This window comes from Vanellus vanellus (genome assembly GCF_965231255.1).
Source record: "Vanellus vanellus genome assembly, chromosome: 15".
NCBI classification, from domain to species: domain Eukaryota; kingdom Metazoa; phylum Chordata; class Aves; order Charadriiformes; family Charadriidae; genus Vanellus; species Vanellus vanellus.
In genome coordinates, this window is record NC_138920.1 from 15,889,393 (window position 1) to 15,907,219 (window position 17,827).

General features: G+C 49.1%; 1 protein-coding gene across 1 annotated transcript in view; it reads right to left on the reverse strand.

Moving 5' to 3' along the window:
• COL9A3 (collagen type IX alpha 3 chain) overlaps window positions 1-16,791 on the reverse strand; it is a gene marked incomplete at its 5' end in the record, with an annotated part of 40,254 nt that extends 23,463 nt beyond the window's left edge. The window contains 11 exons of the mRNA XM_082491315.1: window positions 265-321; window positions 1,707-1,748; window positions 2,483-2,536; window positions 3,211-3,264; window positions 3,772-3,795; window positions 4,405-4,440; window positions 9,366-9,419; window positions 10,175-10,246; window positions 10,865-10,900; window positions 15,409-15,477; window positions 16,726-16,791. Coding sequence (XP_082347441.1) covers window positions 265-321; window positions 1,707-1,748; window positions 2,483-2,536; window positions 3,211-3,264; window positions 3,772-3,795; window positions 4,405-4,440; window positions 9,366-9,419; window positions 10,175-10,246; window positions 10,865-10,900; window positions 15,409-15,477; window positions 16,726-16,791 — 564 coding nt within the window. The remainder of the gene's footprint in view (window positions 1-264; window positions 322-1,706; window positions 1,749-2,482; window positions 2,537-3,210; window positions 3,265-3,771; window positions 3,796-4,404; window positions 4,441-9,365; window positions 9,420-10,174; window positions 10,247-10,864; window positions 10,901-15,408; window positions 15,478-16,725) is intronic.
• Between the last annotated feature and the right edge of the window lie 1,036 nt (window positions 16,792-17,827).

The following is a 17,827-nucleotide window of genomic DNA, read 5'->3' on the forward strand; positions in this document are numbered from 1 at the left end:
GGACTGAGTTCAGCGGCACAGCAGCTATGGCTACGCGGGTGGGAACAGCACGCGAAGAGGGCAGGATCAGGTCCTTCCTCCTCCTCCTGTCTCGTATGTGGCTGCGTTACGGGTTTTGTGTTTCGGCAGCATAAACACACGGCCGGCTTGCAGAGGTGTGGAGCCTACAGGAGACTGTATATAAACCAGTTCAATCCCAGGGATTCCTCGCGGTGTTTATTTCGGGAGACAGGCCCTGGTATCCGCAGGTGGTATTTTTCTTACCTTGAACCCTGGCATTCCTGGGGGACCCGGAGGACCCGGTGGGCACAGAGCTGGGCACTGCAAGGAACAGAAACACTCTTTGGTTCATCAAGTACACACAGCGCAGCCAGGGACGCTGGATTTATCACTAGGGAGAGGTGGAGAGGTCACGTGGGGTTGGGCTCTAAATCCACTAAATCCAACTCATTCACAGCATGGTGTATTCACTGGCATTTCCCTACGGCAGAGGGCCCCGAGCAGGTCCTCAGGCCGCCGGTAACCCACAAAATACTGATTTATGAATGGTCTGCTTCTTTGAGCACGGACTGTGACAAGCTCTGAAGGCTGACAGTGGTCCGCAGTCTGAAACACCGGAGAGCTGGATGGGTATCTTGTAACATCTCGGAACATATTTAATTCTGTGCATTCATTGACCTCCATTGATTTCCATTTGACAACTCGCCTAACTGAAACAAGGACAAGCACGAGAGTTTATCAGAAGGGGACCCATAAAAAAATTAACCCAGATACCAATAAGCTGGTAAAATTCAACCCAAATACCAATCAGCGGGTATCTGCAGACGTCTAGGGGTGGGAGAGCCCCTGGTGGGAACTCTACTTTGACTGGGAACAAATCAGAACATGCGTGGAAATTTAATGGAGACATAAAAGGCCATACTCTAAAAACCATAAATAGGGAATGAGATTTTCTTCTGCAGCTTTTCTTTCATTTGTTTGTGGTGTGTTTTTTTTTTCTTTTAATAAAACCTCAGGCAACACCTCTGTAGCAGAAATTTAATTTTCTAGTATATTCCACAGGGTAACTTAAATTAAACTTGCAGAAATAGTACCATTTTCTATTAACTTCCATGTGACTTGCCATAAGGCAGTCTAAACTGACTCCGAGCTTTTTTGGGGCACGCCAATTAGAAAACCAAAGACGCTGTCACAACAACAGCTGCGAAATCTGGAAATGTCACTTCCATCGTTCATGGACTTAACACTCCTTTCACCGCCCTGAGAGAAAGGAATCGAGACTTTCTCGTAAGGAAGGAAAGCTAAACAAAGCATATGCCCATAGGATGCCGGTGCCACCACCCATGGAAATAAACAGTGCAACACGCACGACCTTTTCTCCTGCAAAGCAGGATCCAAAACAGATGCATGAAAAGCCGTTGTCATTTACCAAATGCTAAAGCTGTTTTGTAAATGAAGAACGTATGCAAAACCTGCATTTTGGGAAGCAAAGTGGAAACCAAAGATCAAGGAAAAAAATCGGCGCTAGCATATCTATCTCCTTGGAGGAACAGTTCGGTCTTGCGCAACACTGATGCATTCTGCAATACGGCAGTTTAGACCCACGCCTGCAGGTCTGCAGGGTGCCTCACCCGAGAACGCCAACGAAGAGTCACATCAAGGATTAAACCAATAAATAGTTTCATGCTAAATAATGGAAAACCTACCTGAAGGTCCCCACCGCCCTCGGGAAAGGTGCCTGGAAGACCCTGCAACGCACGAAATGCGGTCTTTTAAATACATCGAGACCAAGGCCAGCAGCAAACGCAATTTCTCGAGAATGCACCTTACAGAGCCAGCTCTGTCGGGTCAGCACAAGGGAGACACCAGTCCCACAGCGTCAGACGCAGACCCCGAACCCAGAGAGTTATGAGCAGCACCAGTCCTCAAAACAGAGACGTCGGGGGTGTAATTAGCTTCTGGAGAGGCACAGATGAGGTGGGGGAAGAGCCCTGAGCCGTAGGGGATGAAGGCAGCAATTTGAGAAGAGCAGCTGGTGCCTGACCCTCCTTCGGGCCAGGGAAGTTCTTTGGGAAAGACCTCCCTATCCCACCAACCCTCCAGAGATACCTCAGCAAACCCAAACCAGAGATGTGCTGCTTTCAAGCCCCCCTCGCTGGCCCTACGAGAACACATCGCGAACCAAGCAACCGTATCAACCCCGGCAGACCAGAACGCCCACCCTGCGACCTGTCCGTGCCATAAAGCCTGGATGTCATGGGCTTCCTCCACCCACACAGCACAGACAATTAACAGGAGATAATCAGCACACCCAAGCGCAGCCCCTGAGAAGCCACCGCTCTCCTCGGGGCACGGTGTTTGAGGCCTGCTGAAACTTGGCCCGGAAAGGGAGCGCTCAAGGCAACGGCAGCAAAGAAAACGCACACGTTTTCTGCGCTCCCCGTGGGAATCTTCTCACACTTATCTGCGATTCTCAACTTACGGGAGGTCCGGGTGGTCCAGGAGGCCCTGGGAATCCCGGCAGACCAAAGGGTCCCTAAAAAGAGCGAAAAATAGTAAGAATTTCCCTTCTTCGTCATTTAAATGAAAATGAAAAGGGAGACAAAGGGTGGCTACCAAATACCATTGCATATTTGTGGATGTGGGGCAAAATCTCTCTAACGTGACTAAACTGCACCTTTCTTTCTGCAGAAGCTTCTATGGCTGCAAAGAGAACAGCAGATGCATCTGGAAGTACAGGGATTAGGACAGAAGAACACATCCCTGCACCTCCATCGCAGCTTCCACTGCCTCTGCACCTCTCCATTGGAGCTGTGGGCACCCAAACCCGATGGTATGCTTCTGCAGCATGGGCGCCCTCAGGTCAGACCCATTCTGCTCAGCAGCTTCTTTTGAGGATGCTGAAAAGTACACGGCAGTCGGTAAGCGACCTCTGTTCTCATGACATTGGCTGCTCTTTTGTCCTTACCCATAGTTGGCAAAGGAAGAGATGGCTGCAAGCAGTTGCGCGCCTTTGGCACTGCCCCGGTTGACTGGGGTGACCCTACACAAGCTGATACAAGGAACAGCAATGCCTGTGGGCATCTGTGGAGCTCGTAGTGTCTTGCACATCATGCTCCCAGAATGGGGTAAGAGACCAGAGATGAACCTCATTCTTCTGTGGTTGTGGGATGTTCAGTAAATGAGGATCGAATGGTAGGAGAAACTCACAGGAGGACCCCGAAATCCATTTCCACCTGGGAGTCCACTGGGTCCTGGAGGCCCCTGTTGAACAGAGAGAAGAGCCTTATGCCCATGGCGACCTCGCATAGCTGCCAAAGCCCAGGGGCAAACAAACACTCTGGCTGTGCTCATTTGTCTAATCCCCCCGAGGAGCCCAATCCCGCTCCCCGACAATCGGTTTACCAATGCACATCTTTCTTTTCGCTCCACTTCGCCATGGAGCACGCTCTTGTCATCATCGCCCATTGCCCACATCTGCACCCCCTCTGACACAGGGCAGCTCTGAGATGCCCCAGGAACCCCCCAAACAAAAGCTGCCCCAGAACCGGTCATTTCCAGCGGTGAGAAGGCTGCTGTGCCTTGAATTTACATCGGTGCCAGCTGCCCTGGGGTGTGGGTAAGCATAAAAGCCCCAGAAGGCTGCCGACCTGCAGGACTCCACATCCCTCTGCCCGGCACAGCAGGAGGACTCAAGGGCTGGGGCAGGTATACACCACCACCAGGATAATAATTTAAACCTCTTTTTTGAGAAAGAGCTTCATTACTTACTGGAGGTCCTGGTAGTCCTTTGCCCTGGAAACGACATTTAAAACAGTAAAAGATCACTTAGAAACTGAACATACAGGAAGAAGAGCAAACCTCAGAAAATGCTGCTTAATTATTTTTTTTTTCTTCTAAGTTTCCTTAGCACTCCCCTGTCCCCAATTAATGTAATTTGCAATCAGAGCAGAGCTGGAGTCTTGATGAATCCTTTTGTTGCCTCTAATAATTTGTATTCCCTTTACATCGCTGTTACCTACGAGACATCTCTAAGTAAAGCCACATATAGCGACGTGATAGCGGGACACAGACATTTAATAAGACAACATTCTAGTTTATCTATTTTTCCTTTTTTTAATTTTCATGTTTATTAGACATTATCTAATGCCTAATAATTTTGACAGCGTTTGATATGCTAGTCTTTATCCCCAGCTGGCCTGCTTTATGACATCTCAGCGACTAAGAACAAGTCCTGTGTGACTAGAACGGGTCACACATAGATATTTAACCACTTCAAACAATATTTTCACTCAGGCTTTGATCCCTTTGTTTGGGACACAGGGCTTCCCATCTTCTCTTGGTGATGGTTTTGGCATTATATTGCACACCCTCTTTACGAATGCAGGTCGAGCAGTTACTTACAGCTGGTCCAGGTGGCCCCGAGGGTCCCAATGCACCCTACAGGAATAAACCAAAGTGCAAATTAGCAGGGGCAAACCAGAAACCTCCATGTGGGTAGACACCAATGCCCGCTCTCCTTCACACCAATCTTCTGTTTGAAAACTCCAGCAGTGTCTTACAGTAACAGCACACAGCTGGAGATGCTCCGCCGAATTCATGAATATAAGGATAGAAACTTATGGATAATGGTTCTGTTGTTCCTGACTATTTACTTGAAGAACATCTTAAGACAGTAGGGATGGATGTTCAGAACTGGCCCCAGCAACTTTCTTCACCGTTTGCTGGGCAAGAGAGAGTAGAGACTAAAACATGACTTGCTCTTAAAAGACTAAACAGACACTTCTGCGGGTCACAGCTGGCTTCAGATTAGTCTCCGTGAATATTTAACGGTTCGTAAATTGAATTTCATCCATGTGAAATATCTCATTCACAATACTTTCATGTTGTGGATCCAATGACTAAATTACCTGAAACTGTTTACAAGATTTGGACACTTTCTAGTAAGTTTTATTAATTCAGACATTTTCTCTTCAAGCAAAGACAAAGATTTGGCAGCTTCTGCCTCTTCACTGGCTTCCTCGGCAAATCCCCAGCCTCCTTTTCCCAATTTGCATTCTTACCCTTAAGCTTGACTAGAGCTTGGTGGTCCTATGTCTTAGACTAGGATTAAGTCATTCTTAAAGTTGTTACATTCCTGCTTAACTAAAGACAGTAAGACAGACAGACCCTCTTAATCCCTTTGCTGCATTACAAAGATGCCGCCGTTGACCGGTAGACTGTAAAATTAATTACAGGTAGTAATTCTGAAACAGAAAGTGAATGGAAGTATAAAAATGAACAAAAAAGCCCATGTGGCGCATTGACCGGGGCCAGCAGCTGCTGAGAGACACTGGGTGTGCATCGCTGACTGATGGTCTCGGGTCCAAGAGCCACTTTGGAAAGAGCTGGTGCCACGACAGGAAAAGAAAAGCAGCGGCAGACAGCTGATGAGAGCAGAGCGACTTTGTCACTCCTTTTAAAAAGAAAAAAAAAAAAAAAAGGCAAAACAAAAAGCAAGAAAGGGAAGAGGAGGAAGGAGGAGGAAGGAGGAGGAAGGAGGAGGAAGGAGGAGGAAGGAGGAGGAAGGAGGAGGAAGGAGGAGGAAGGAGGAGGAAGGAGGAGGAAGGAGGAGGAAGGAGGAGGAAGGAGGAGGAAGGAGGAGGAAGGAGGAGGAAGGAGGAGGAAGGAGGAGGAAGGAGGAGGAAGGAGGAGGAAGGAGGAGGAAGGAGGAGGAAGGAGGAGGAAGGAGGAGGAAGGAGGAGGAAGGAGGAGGAAGGAGGAGGAGGAAGGAGGAAAAAAAAAAAAAAAGAATAAAGTGGCGGAGGTGCAGCAAGGCCAGCATAATTTGGGGCGAATGACAAATAAAATAGCAGTTTGCTCAACAGCGCTGCGGCAGCCCCGGCAGTGAGTTTCTCTGAGCCGCAGAGCAGCCGCCTGGTTCTCAAGGCCTTTGCATCTGTACTGTTCTCACCCGGTGCTGCTCTCCGATAAAGGCAGGACTTAAACCAGGAAAAAGGTGACAGACTCAAAGCCAGAGCAAACCATGCTGTTATTTATGGACTGCGTTTAACTGCTGCCAGCAAAACCCTCGTCTGCTTGCGCAGGGGACAAAGAGCGATTACAGCACGAGGGTTCCTCAGCCTCTCGCCAGCCCGACTGCCCGCACCTCTTTCCCAAACGTCCTCAAAATGCTGCACAGAAACATCTTGCGAAGGGCGAGCTGGAATTAAATGGTATCTACCCCTAGGACCAGGAGACCAGGGCAGACCTGGAAAATCTCCCAACACACTGCTGCTTACTGCCATCCCAGGGACGGCTCCAGCCCTTTCCTAATGCTCTGCGTACCAAATGAGATTAGAAACATTTTCCCTTGTTAAGCTTAAGGAGAAAGATACCGAGGACCCAGGGCCTCATTAAGAGCCGTCTTGCGAGGAGAGGGCTGTAATCCAATAAAAATCAACTCTGCTGCAAATGTCAGCTCATTCACTTCCCTTCCTGCAGGTTACGCTGCTTTTCGTCCAGTCGCTTTTATCTTTCGGCTGAAGTCCTCACAACTAGCGATGGCTGCAAGGGACAAGCCGGGATCTCCTCCTGCAGAGGAACCATTGAATTCCTGGCACCTACTGATTTACACCCTAATCCCACTGAAACCAGCCGCAGAGCCCCCTTCTGCTTTGGCCGACATAGAATTGTCTAGGTTGGAAGGGACCTTTAAGATCATCGAGTCCAACCATCAACCCAACACTGCCAAAACCCACCACTAAACCATGTCCCTCAGCACCACATCTACCCATTTCTGAACGCCTCCAGGGATGGTGACTCCACCGCTGCCCTGGGCAGCCTGTTCCAATGCTTGACCCAAAGTGCCAGGCGTTGGCACTTTACTCTCCTTAACTTTGATATCTTTTGAGGGTGTAAGGGGCAGCACGCAGCAGCGAACGCTCCTGGTACGTACGGTAAAAGATCATCGAGTCCCTGAGCAAGCTGATGTGACTCCATTAAGTTCAAAGGAGAGACTCTAATTTACACCTCGATTTTAATAACACTGTCTGACTCAACTCATTCTCCTGGTAACAATGTTCTTTCTCCTTTGATTAGAAAACAATCTCACCATAATTTCTCACTTTAAGGTAATATACTTTATGACTATACAACTACAGAGCACAGGAAATACTTGATTAATACGACATTTGTAAATAAATATGAATAATTATGTTTTCCTCATTGCTTATAGTGTAAAGCATATATTGCTTATAGTGTAAACTTCAAAATGGTCTTCGAATGTTCTGCAATGAAGGACACCAGTATCTAGCACTGAGGTCAGAACCCAGCTTGTTCTTGGCTAAAAATTAAGGTTTTTTTAACTGAAAACACACATAGGCTTGATCTGATCAGTCTGTAAGCAGAACCACGAGAAGAACTAATGGATGTTGATAGCGATGGGACTATTTAAGATAAAAACCATTTTGGAATGCTGCCTTCACTGTACTGTGTCCCTGGTCAGACGTGAATCACTGCTGGACTGAAGTGTGGCACAGAGAGGAAAAGAAACGTTTAGCAAAGATGTATTACCAAAAACTGTCTTCCACGAGCCCACTTCCATATGCTGAACACCTTCGCTCTCAGGCGCTCCAGTTCAGAAAAACATGCTTATTCAGAAGAAGTCATAGTGTTAAGCATGAATTCAATCCCGCAACAGCCAGTAGCCACCTCCTTATTCCAGTGATTCCTGAGACTGAAATACGTTCTCAAAGCCAGCCAGAAGGAAGCAAGCCAGGATAACAATGCTGTCCTCTTAGAGGGCTGGAGATTTACAGGTTTTTCTTTTTCCGGGCTTTCGTTAGACCAATTAAAACAATTTTCCAGATGGACCACTGACCTTGAAATGCTCCCATGAGTGACAACAGGTCCCAAGTTTGCCCCATGCTGACAGCTTGAGTTACGAGACATGGGAAAGCACGTCAAACCAGAGGATGTAGTTAGGGTAACTGTGCTTGTGTTCTTCTACTAAACGGCTGAAGAGGAAGTTCTTGTGCCCAGAAATTATCTGCTCAATTACCCTACAAACTAGGAGCTTGTGTGCTACAGCGGGCACGGGCAAACACTACCACCGAACACAAAACAGGGGCACAAAACTGCTCAGTCTTCTGCGTGTGGTCCTGAACTCTATTTTACAAGTCAGGGATCGGTTCCCAGAAGGTGCTGGACTCTTGCCACCAGCTGTCTGAGAGTGGTCAGGGCTGTGCAGCCCCGGATCTCTGGGGAGAAGGATGGGCACGAGAAAAAGCAAAGGAGACGGCTCTTAGTGCAGAGCCAAAGGACGGAGAGTTGGAGCTCTGACCCAGACGCTTGGCTCCTGCCGCTCAGCTTCCCCAGCGGCCAAGAAGCTTTGCCTTGAGCACGGGAAAGGAAGAAGAGCGTACCAAAGAGACGCGCCTCTATCGCTCCTCCCCTTAGCTAAATGAGACAGCTCTCAGAGTTTTGAGCTTTGGATACCTCCTTTGGCCAGCAAATGGATTACTGAGATATACTGGACCTGTTAGAAAAGTCCACGGTGTTTAACCTCTGCACGCTGCAATGTGCCTTCAGCCCATCACTGCAGCACCAGCTTCAAGAGACCAGTAACCCAGCCGTGGACACAAGCCTTATCTTCCCTGGGAGATGGGAAAACAGCCACGCTGGATAAAAATCTGTGCTGAATGGCCCATTGATGTTTAGTTCTTAATGTCACAAGGAGGCCTAAGTGCTTTTCCAGCCCCATTGTAGACGATGTGAAGGACATCTGTAACATCACAGGCAGTCATTTCTCTATCCCTGCGGTGCCCCTTAGCAGAGCTGTAATATGCAGAAAGCAAGAAAAACCCTCTTATTTCTTGCTATGCTGGCTGGGGAAGTCTATGCCAAAGCAACTAATAATGTCAACCATATGGACAGCCCCAGAATTAACAAAAGGCAAAAGTTTAAACAGTTGATACACAGTGGCAGTAATCATAAACATAACAGAGCTGTGTACTCAGACTGCAAATAAAGGCCAAAATAGCTTCACTTTGATAAACTTTGTAATTACGTCTATCGACTGCTTCAAGGAACTTTTTAAATACTTGAAATATCACCAGAGCTGTTCCGCACTGGTACTCCCACCACTGAAGCTATCCAAACCTTTTCAAAGCCACGGGAAAGAAAGATGGATCTCATGCCCTTCCTAATGAAAAGCCATCTGGGGCTTCATTTCAAGGGTCCAAGTATTCTGCAAGGGTTTGCAGATAAATAAGCCATCGTCACCAACACTCAAATGTCACCAATTTACAAAGGAATGAGAAATCATCACTACAAGCAGCGCCAATGTTCATTTAAAGGGCCTCAGGATCTAATGTGGTACTCACACGGTCTCCCGGAGGCCCATTTGGGCCAGGTGGGCCATCAGTTCCTGTTAAACCCTGTGGAAAAAGAGAGACAGGTAAGTGTGAAAACAGAGAAATACAACAATAAGAGCTGTAGGAAGTCCCTGTCACCAACGCAAATCACCTAGATGCCAAGCTCTCAGAAAAGCCTATTTTACTCCTCTCTGCAATTAATCACAAAGGAAAGAACCAGAAGCAAGTTACCAGTACTGCTCCCTGTGCGTTGGAAGCGTGGACGAACACCACCAAGTAGCCTTGGTACTGGTGTTTACCGAGTTGCAGCTCAGCTGTGGAAGCTGCCCGAACGCTTCCTCTCGCCTGGTGCAAAAGAAAACTGTGCTGGCTAAAACCTTACCCGCAGTAAGCTGGGAAAACCTGACTGTGTGCAGCCGCCTGTCCAGAGCTGTGGGACAGGTCCCAGCCCAGTGAGCAGCAAGCCTCAGCTAATACGTGCGACTGGGTTTCTGAATCGGGCTCCAGAAATGTCAACTGGTGCCCACGTTTCTGCAGAACCTGCCCAGCGCACCTCTGAAGAGCCGCAACGTTGCATCGTAAGAGTGAGTGCCGTCCTATCAGTTGCACATCTCAAAACTGCTCTCATACTCCTTAATTCAATCAAGAGAGGCTTTCAACTCTTAAAACGTCTTCTGATATGTAAGATATATATGTAGATCCAGTACCCACTTTGCTCCTCCAGCAGACACAGAGGAAGTCAATGAGATGCTTTGGGAGAGCACCCATGCCTACATCAACCGCTGAAAAGATCTAAGAGAAGATGACAAGATACTCACATCCACCCCGGGAAGGCCCGGCAACCCGGCTTCACCAGCTGCTCCAGGCTTCCCTGGTGCACCTTTTGGCCCCTAAATCAGATAAAAAGGCAATTCTTTTTAACAGAACAACAAGTGAAACATGGCATGCGTTGATACGGGCTACAAAACAGAAGTTCATTTGTTGATGAGTTAATCAACACCATGGAACATGGAAGAATTCCTGCAGAGAGAGGAAACTTGCCATGAATCCACACCCAAATCCTAACTACATTTCAATGCTTTGGCTTCGTTCACTGCAACCCAATTAATCACACACGCAGTTACCCATAAGAGGGGTAGACAGGATGGGGTAAGTGGCCCAGAGCAGAGAGCTGTGCCCCCTCGTACAATTTTCAGCACCCTTTGGCAGACCGAGGAGCCGAAGCAGACTCGGACCAATGCCAGAAATAACCACACGTGTGTGGTTTGGTTCCAGCTTTTGTCATACTGGTGATGGGTGAGCTTTATTTCATGCATATCCTCCTCTAGCAACGGAAGCAGCAGAACGCGTTTGTCCCCAGTACCAGTGCTGAGCACCTCCACTCCTGTGGACCCCTTACGGAAATTCTGCTGCAGATCAAGAGGAAAGCCACGCTGGTACATCTTAGCTCCAGCACCGTGTCCCTCTCAACAGAAGGAGCACGTCAACGTCTACCAGAAAATACTTACCGGTGGGCCTGGCAAACCAGGAGGGCCCGGCTCTCCCTAAAAGAGAGAAAAGACATCAGTGTTCGTTCCAAACCTCGCCCTTCTGTTGACTGTTTGCAAGAGTGGTGTTCCCAACTGTCACAGAGCTCAGGTCTCCCTTCATACCCACTCTGAGATTTACCACCCTCGTTCTTATGAAGCTGATGCTCTGGATCAAGGATAAAGCATGTCCACATCTACAGCAGCAGATTTGGTGAAACCCACATCCTCCGCCTGCCAGAGAAAACCCGTGCTTCTGAACGGCGCCCAACACCCACAGCTTCTTCCAGATACACTTAGAAATTATTTGTGCTTGAGCTCGTCTGCAGGTGGGAGAGGAAGGGAGCTGGATGGCTATCAAGGCTTTCAAACACCCTCCTGATGAAAGAGGGATACAGTGATAAGCTCCAGGTATCCAGGACGCAGCAGGAAACTGTGGCACTACCAGGAGTTGAGGACTACCAGAAAGTGAAGAATGAACAAACTGTCTACACTGATTTTCTTCATATGACTGAACTTTGACAGGAAAAGCAAATGAACAAAGCCCCCGACTGATTTGCGCCTAATCCAATTGCACAATCTGGATTAAACCCAATTTTTATAAAATATTTCAGAAGTGCTCACTTTTTCCTATCCTAATGGAAAGCAACATTTAAGAACAACATTAAAGGTGTTTGGGAGACAATATTTTAAAAGTCTTTGAATCACTCCTTCTAGCTCAGCCAGCTGTAACTTCATTCAGGAAAACGCGCACGGACCTGAGACAAGATATTTGTGGTTTATTGTTATGCCCTGAAAGATGCAACCATTTGTGAATAGCAGGAACTGGACTGGAGCTTGGTTTCCCATCTCATCCCGCAGAAAATCACCGTGTGTCCCCCTTCCAGACATCTGGATGATACCCTCCCTTCCTGGCTTTAGGATAAGTCCACTAAATATTATGAGAGACTTGGGTATTGCGGGCGAGCAGAGGGGAAGGGGCACGTTGATACCCCGGACGAAGAAAATCTATATGGAAAAAGGGTGGTTATTAACAGAGCGAGGCTAGAAATAGCGCCATCCCCACCGTGGGCCCGATAATTAGGAGTCAGAAGGCAGTAAGCAGAAGCGTGGAATTTATAGCATGTTTCTATAATGACCATGTCGGCAGCTGTGAAGTCTCTGGTCAAATCTCTCCAGACTGGCTGCCTTCATCCGCTCAGGCGAGGATTCGCGCGCCGCGCTGGTGACCGATCAACGCACAGACCAGAGGCTCTCCGAACAGAGGGATCTTTATGCTCTGGCTTGCTGAAGCAACTCCTTTGCTGTCCTTTGCCCACCGATTTTTCCATAAATAGTTATCATTATCATAGGTGGGGAACGTCCCCTGCCAAGGAAATGAAAGGAGCAGTTCTTCTGCAATGAATGGTTTGCAAAGGCAGCTAGAAATGGCAGGAGAGGTGGTCAACTCCCTCCTCCACCACTCGAGATTGCCAACTCCTTCTATTTTTTTTTCTTGCCCGTGCGACAGCAATCCATGCAGCAAGGTCACAGCACCGGCAAAGGCTGTTTGGGACCATTTTGAACCTTGATCCTGCCATTGCGGACCCCTGCGGGACTCTGCAGGAGCACCAGAACTTCAGTCAGGGGAATCAAAAGCCTAATCAGCGATTACACCCCTAATGCCGGATCACTGGGAATTAGCGGCAAAGGCTGTCAGCAGAAGGCAATGCTCTCCTGGTGCTACGCCAGAGGGAGGGAAGTTTATTCTTTCTTGGCAAATCAAGCCAGGAGATGGAAAGGGGGGGGAGGGGGGGAGGGGGAAGCAAGCTTGATTTTTGAAAAGTGACAATTGCTTATTAGCAATTTGGGGAATTACATCCCCAGAAATAATTCACAGGAACTTGTCGTTAATTCTTTCGATCACAACACGCTGTTGCTATTCTTGGGAGAGAGAGATTTTGCTTGTTACCGAGTACGAAACGTGAAGCACGTTAAAGGCTGTAATTATAAAAGATTTCAGAGGGACTTAACACTGCAGCTCTCCCTGAAAGGCAGGAATGAAAGCAGCAGCTTTCACAAACCGTGCTTATGGGGTTCATCCGAGGTTTGTTCGGAGCTATGCTGAATAATTCAGCTGGAAGTTATGCACCGCTCACTGCTCGCAGCCGATGGGGAGGGACTGCCGAACACCTCGGCAGCACTCATCCAGCTCAAAGACCGCTCGGCGGCTTGTCCCACACAGCGGTCACCCAAAGCCACCCGTGATCATCACCCAAAGCCCCAGCTGGGGCGGCTTACAGAGTTCAGCAAACTTGCACACATACGGCCCAGAAAAAAGTTCTGGTTGTCCCATTATCAAAGAAAAGAAATAAAATAACAGTTGCATTCTTCTGCAGTGGCAGAGTTGACGCTACTGCTCCGGCCCCAGGTGATCCTCTCCACACAGCGCTATGAAAATGCAGAGCAGTGCTGGATTCTGGATTTTATATGCTTTTTTTTTTTTGGGGGGGGGGAGTGCACTGCCAGAAAAACGGTAGCCCTGAAACCAGGAGGCTGTACGACTGTGCTCAACACCAGCCACAGCCCCGTGTTTCTTCTCCTACGCCCTTCCGCAAAGGACTCGATGTCCCGTTGAAGAGCAGAAGCCACCCCGGAGCCTGTCCCGGGACAGCTGGAGCATCTCACGCCAACAGGGCCCCCGAGAACCTGCATCCCCAGGAGAGATGTAGATCGAGTCCGTTCAGATGAGAGACTATTCCTGCGTGGCCAAAACTCCAGGCTCAAGCTGGGACTTAGCACCTTCGACACTTTATGCAGCCGTTTGATTTATTAGGACTAAGTTCTTCGCATTAATTAGATGTTGCTATTTGGTGCTGTCCCACAGGGGACCTTCCAAAGCTTTTAGCAGCGGGTAAAAGGGCGTAGGTTCACGTGACCAACATCTCCCCGGGCTCCTGTTTCCAAGAGCAGTCAGAAGTGATGCCGGTGCCGTTTCAAAAATCAAGGTTTAAAATATCCCGTAGAAAGCAGGAACTGAAGGACACAATTACAGGGATTTGTTTCTTTCCAATTGCCTATAGGCAGAGGTTGGTTACAACCTGAAGCCTGAAGGGCTTCATCCCTCCCAAACTTGTCTTTTTCACTCTGTGCAGGAGCGCAGCCGCCTTCTCCCGAAGGCCACTGGCCACACCGCTGTCCTGCTGCCGCGACTCCACAGCCTCACTGCTGCCAACCGCAGCGCGCGGCCTTCGCCCTCTTCCAGAGCATCCCCCCAAACCTTGTATCGCATCACGACAAACGTCAGAGGGAAACCATCGAGGTACCAGCTCTGAGCTTTCCACGCTACAAAACCAGAGCGGGATTTTCAGCGAGACAGTCTCCGTTAGTCGAAAGGCCGCTTCAGAGGGACGAGCGGCAAACCCATGAGGTTCTCTCTTCAGACCAGCCTTGAGCAACACACAGCCGCTATGAAAGCTCACCACCGCACACAAGAAAGCTCCTTGTTCACCGTATACCAGGGAACTCGCGTATCTTTTTTTTTTAAACCTTATCCAAAAGAAAATGACCTGCATGGAATGAATAGATTTTTTCAAGGCTGCTTAAAGGCCCGATTCCAATAAACTTACTTCAAATGAGCTTTAAAAACCCCTGGCCTGTTCCTTAAGCGGGTAGAGACAAGCGCTACCCAAACTGAATATCGAAGTGGGACTCCGGCCTTTTGCATTCGATGTCATCTTGTTGAAGGTCCATCTGATGTTCTTTTTATCCACTGCCAACTACGGGACACAATTTGGGCCTTATCCAGCAGTCACAAAGAAGCAACATTTTTCATTTCTCTGGAAACATCAATTAAAAGTAATAGGACAAGTTTTTCTCCTCCAGTAAGTCCCGTGGTATGGAGTCTTCTACCTCTGCAGGAGGTGTACGTGTAAGGAACTGCCTGCTGGAATAAAGGTTGTCTGTTCCACTTGCCCTTTGTGCCACTGCAGGTAACTCATGAGCCAGATTCTGACCTCTCACATGCCAACCTAAGTTAGGGATAGCCATACTGACAAGGTTGAAATGAAACCGATATACGTAAGAGCAGCGTCCAGCGCTGCATATTTGAGCAGACAGAAGAAACACGGATGCTCCGACGTGTCACATAAACCTCTCTCTGAACTACAGAACGTGCAACGACTCCAGCACACATTGCACCCACGCGCTCAACCTCACACGGTACATTCCCCTTCCTCCCTAGACACCAAAAGAGAAATATTCTACTTCGCAAGCAGGGTCACGAATCCCCGTGCTTTGTCCTGAACCCTCTCTTTCTTGAGGCAGGGGACCGATCCCGCAGAGAACCCGAGGCCCCTCTGCACCTCCACTCGCTGTTCTCTCGCAGAAGAAGGTCTCTTGCCAGTAGGCCGGTTCTGCAGCCCCCCCTCCCTGAAGGATGGCCCAGAGGCCGAGGCCCTGCAGAACAAGAGCAGCTTCTCTGCTCCGTCGGCTCTGCCCCTGCTCCACCCCTCGCCCGCGCCTGCCCACTGCCGCGCGGCACTCACGTCTATGCCGTCCTTGCCAGACGGTCCAGGGGGTCCTCGTGGTCCAGGAGGCCCTTGTGGTCCTACTCTCTGAAGGGATCGGGGGAAAGAGAGAGAAAGAAGAGTTTATTTTTGCGTCAGAAGGAACATATGGGCTAAATCAGAAAGCGACGGCCAGGTCCTACAGCACAACCCTAAATCTGTACTAACCCGCCATCCCTCAGGCCCCTCCTGCCCTCCTGGGCGCACTCGGAGGAGCTCCGGATCGGTGCAAGGGCTCTTTGGAAAACCCTTTTGACCGAACACATCCTCGGGGCTTTAACTGGTGGCTTAAGGTGGGAATCAGAGCTGGTCGCCGGGCAGCAAATGGGTTTCGGTCCCATAGGAAATGGTTCTCACTGCCTACGGGCACGTTTCGTTTTGGGCGGAGGAGGAAATGCAAAGCCCACGGAAAATAGGTGCCAAGCGCTTGGCATTAAAAATTAATTTATAGTCCGAGTCTGATGGGGACACCGTTGAATACAGTAGGAGAAAGGGAAAAATCTCCTCTCTGAGCCGGGATGTCAGTTGAAAATCTGGGATTTTGGAGGAGGTCTGAGGTGGGGGGAAGGAAAGAAAGGTCCCATAAATGACTTCTGTATGGAGAGGGCTCCAGAGAGTAACGTGCTGTAGCTTCAGCGAACAAAGGTTTCATTGTGGCAGCAGCTCTGTGCACAGCAGATGAGGGCAGCTCTGAATTCCCAAGCCAGACTGCGAAAATTCCTTACTAACACAATGAAAAACCTCACCGAGGAGTTACTTCCCCGGGCAACGTTATTAACACCGTAGAGGGAAGTTTAATATAGGTTCATGTCTGAAGTGAAGAAGGGTTAAATATGCTATTTCATACATGTAAAATTTGAAAATTGACTGAGGGAAGGAAGATGAAATTCTCCGATTCGGGTGAAGACACAGATCAGGAGATCGGTCTCACCGGCAACATATCACTTCACTGTAAAAGAAAATCCGTTTCTCTGACACCAACAGGTCTCCCCTTTCCCAAAGCCTTCTCTCTCGTAACTGCAGTCCTGAACAATACTTTTAAGAAAAGTTTAAAGCAGCAGTTTTCTACCCACGAGGATACGACCTAGACGCCTCCCCGCGCAGGTACAAAGCCAGCTGTGTTTGCGCGGCACTGTACAACAGCACAGGCGACACACACGTTTCTAACAAACTTCAGACTCTTAACAATCTGCCCGTTGCCACATTGCATCCTGTGGGCATAACACACGCACACTGCAGTACCTTTTCCACTTACAGACCTTTTTCTCGAGCGTACATGTACATGAGGCTTCTTACCTGAGCTGCCGTTGTGGCTAACAGCTGACCCAGGACGAGAAGCCCGAGAGCGGAGAATCCAGCCATGGTGCCCAGGCTCTGCCTCTCTTCCTTCCTCCCGGGCAGCTAAACCCGTTCTCCTTCGGGGTCCGGCAGATCCCTCCTCCTCCTCCTCCTCCTCCTCCTCCTCCTCCTCCTCCTGGGTCCCGGCTTCCAAAGGAGAGACTCCTCGCCTCCAGATAAACCCGCGGCTCCAGCTGGAGGGCAGAGCTCAGCAGCACAGGCGAGAGGGGCCGAGCTGGGAGGAGAGAGGAGGTTTGGGCAGGAGGTGGGAGAAGGAGGGGGAGCCGCCGGCAGGCAGAAGAGAAGCTCTCATTCATGCCCCGCTGGGCAGCCCCCGGCCTTGAGCAAACAGGGAGGGAGCCCACGGAAGGGACGGACTTGCAGACACGCCGCAAGGAGCAAAACCCGGCTGCTCCAGCTCGGAGACACAAAGGTCTCCTTAGGTCTCACCCGGGCTGTTTCTCGAAGCCCGTCACCACCCCAGTGCCGGACAGATGAAAAGCAACACAGAGGGAGAGTTCTCCAGTGCCTGAGGCTGCCCAACTTCACCAGAGAAATTAATATCCCTGTAGCGAGTGCAAGAGGCACTGCAGAGAAACGCACTTACTGCTCTGCGAGGTGAATACACCTCTGGATGTGTATTCACATCTGGTGGGTTGGTTTTTTGGTTGGTTGGTTGGTTGGGTTTTTTTTCCAGGAGATCTAAAGAATGCCAACTGACTTCCTGAGAAAGAGCCGAATCCCGACCGGAGAACAGATGATCGCAGACAGACACAAGAAGAAAAAAGGAGAAACGGTCTCAGAGCCACAACAGAAAAAAAAAAGAAGGGGGGGGAATAATTGCCTTTGAAATATTTGCAAAGAAGGAACAGGATGACACCTTCCCAGCTAGGTGATCCCAAACAGCAATATATTCACGAAGACACATCTCCTGCAAATAGCTTCGTGCTTCCCTTTATCGATTAAAGAAATTGATCCAAAGCAGGGCTTGGAGGCGGAGAGGAAGAGTGGAAAGGATTCATGGGGAGTGAAATGACACAACTCGTCTGGTTAGCGAGAG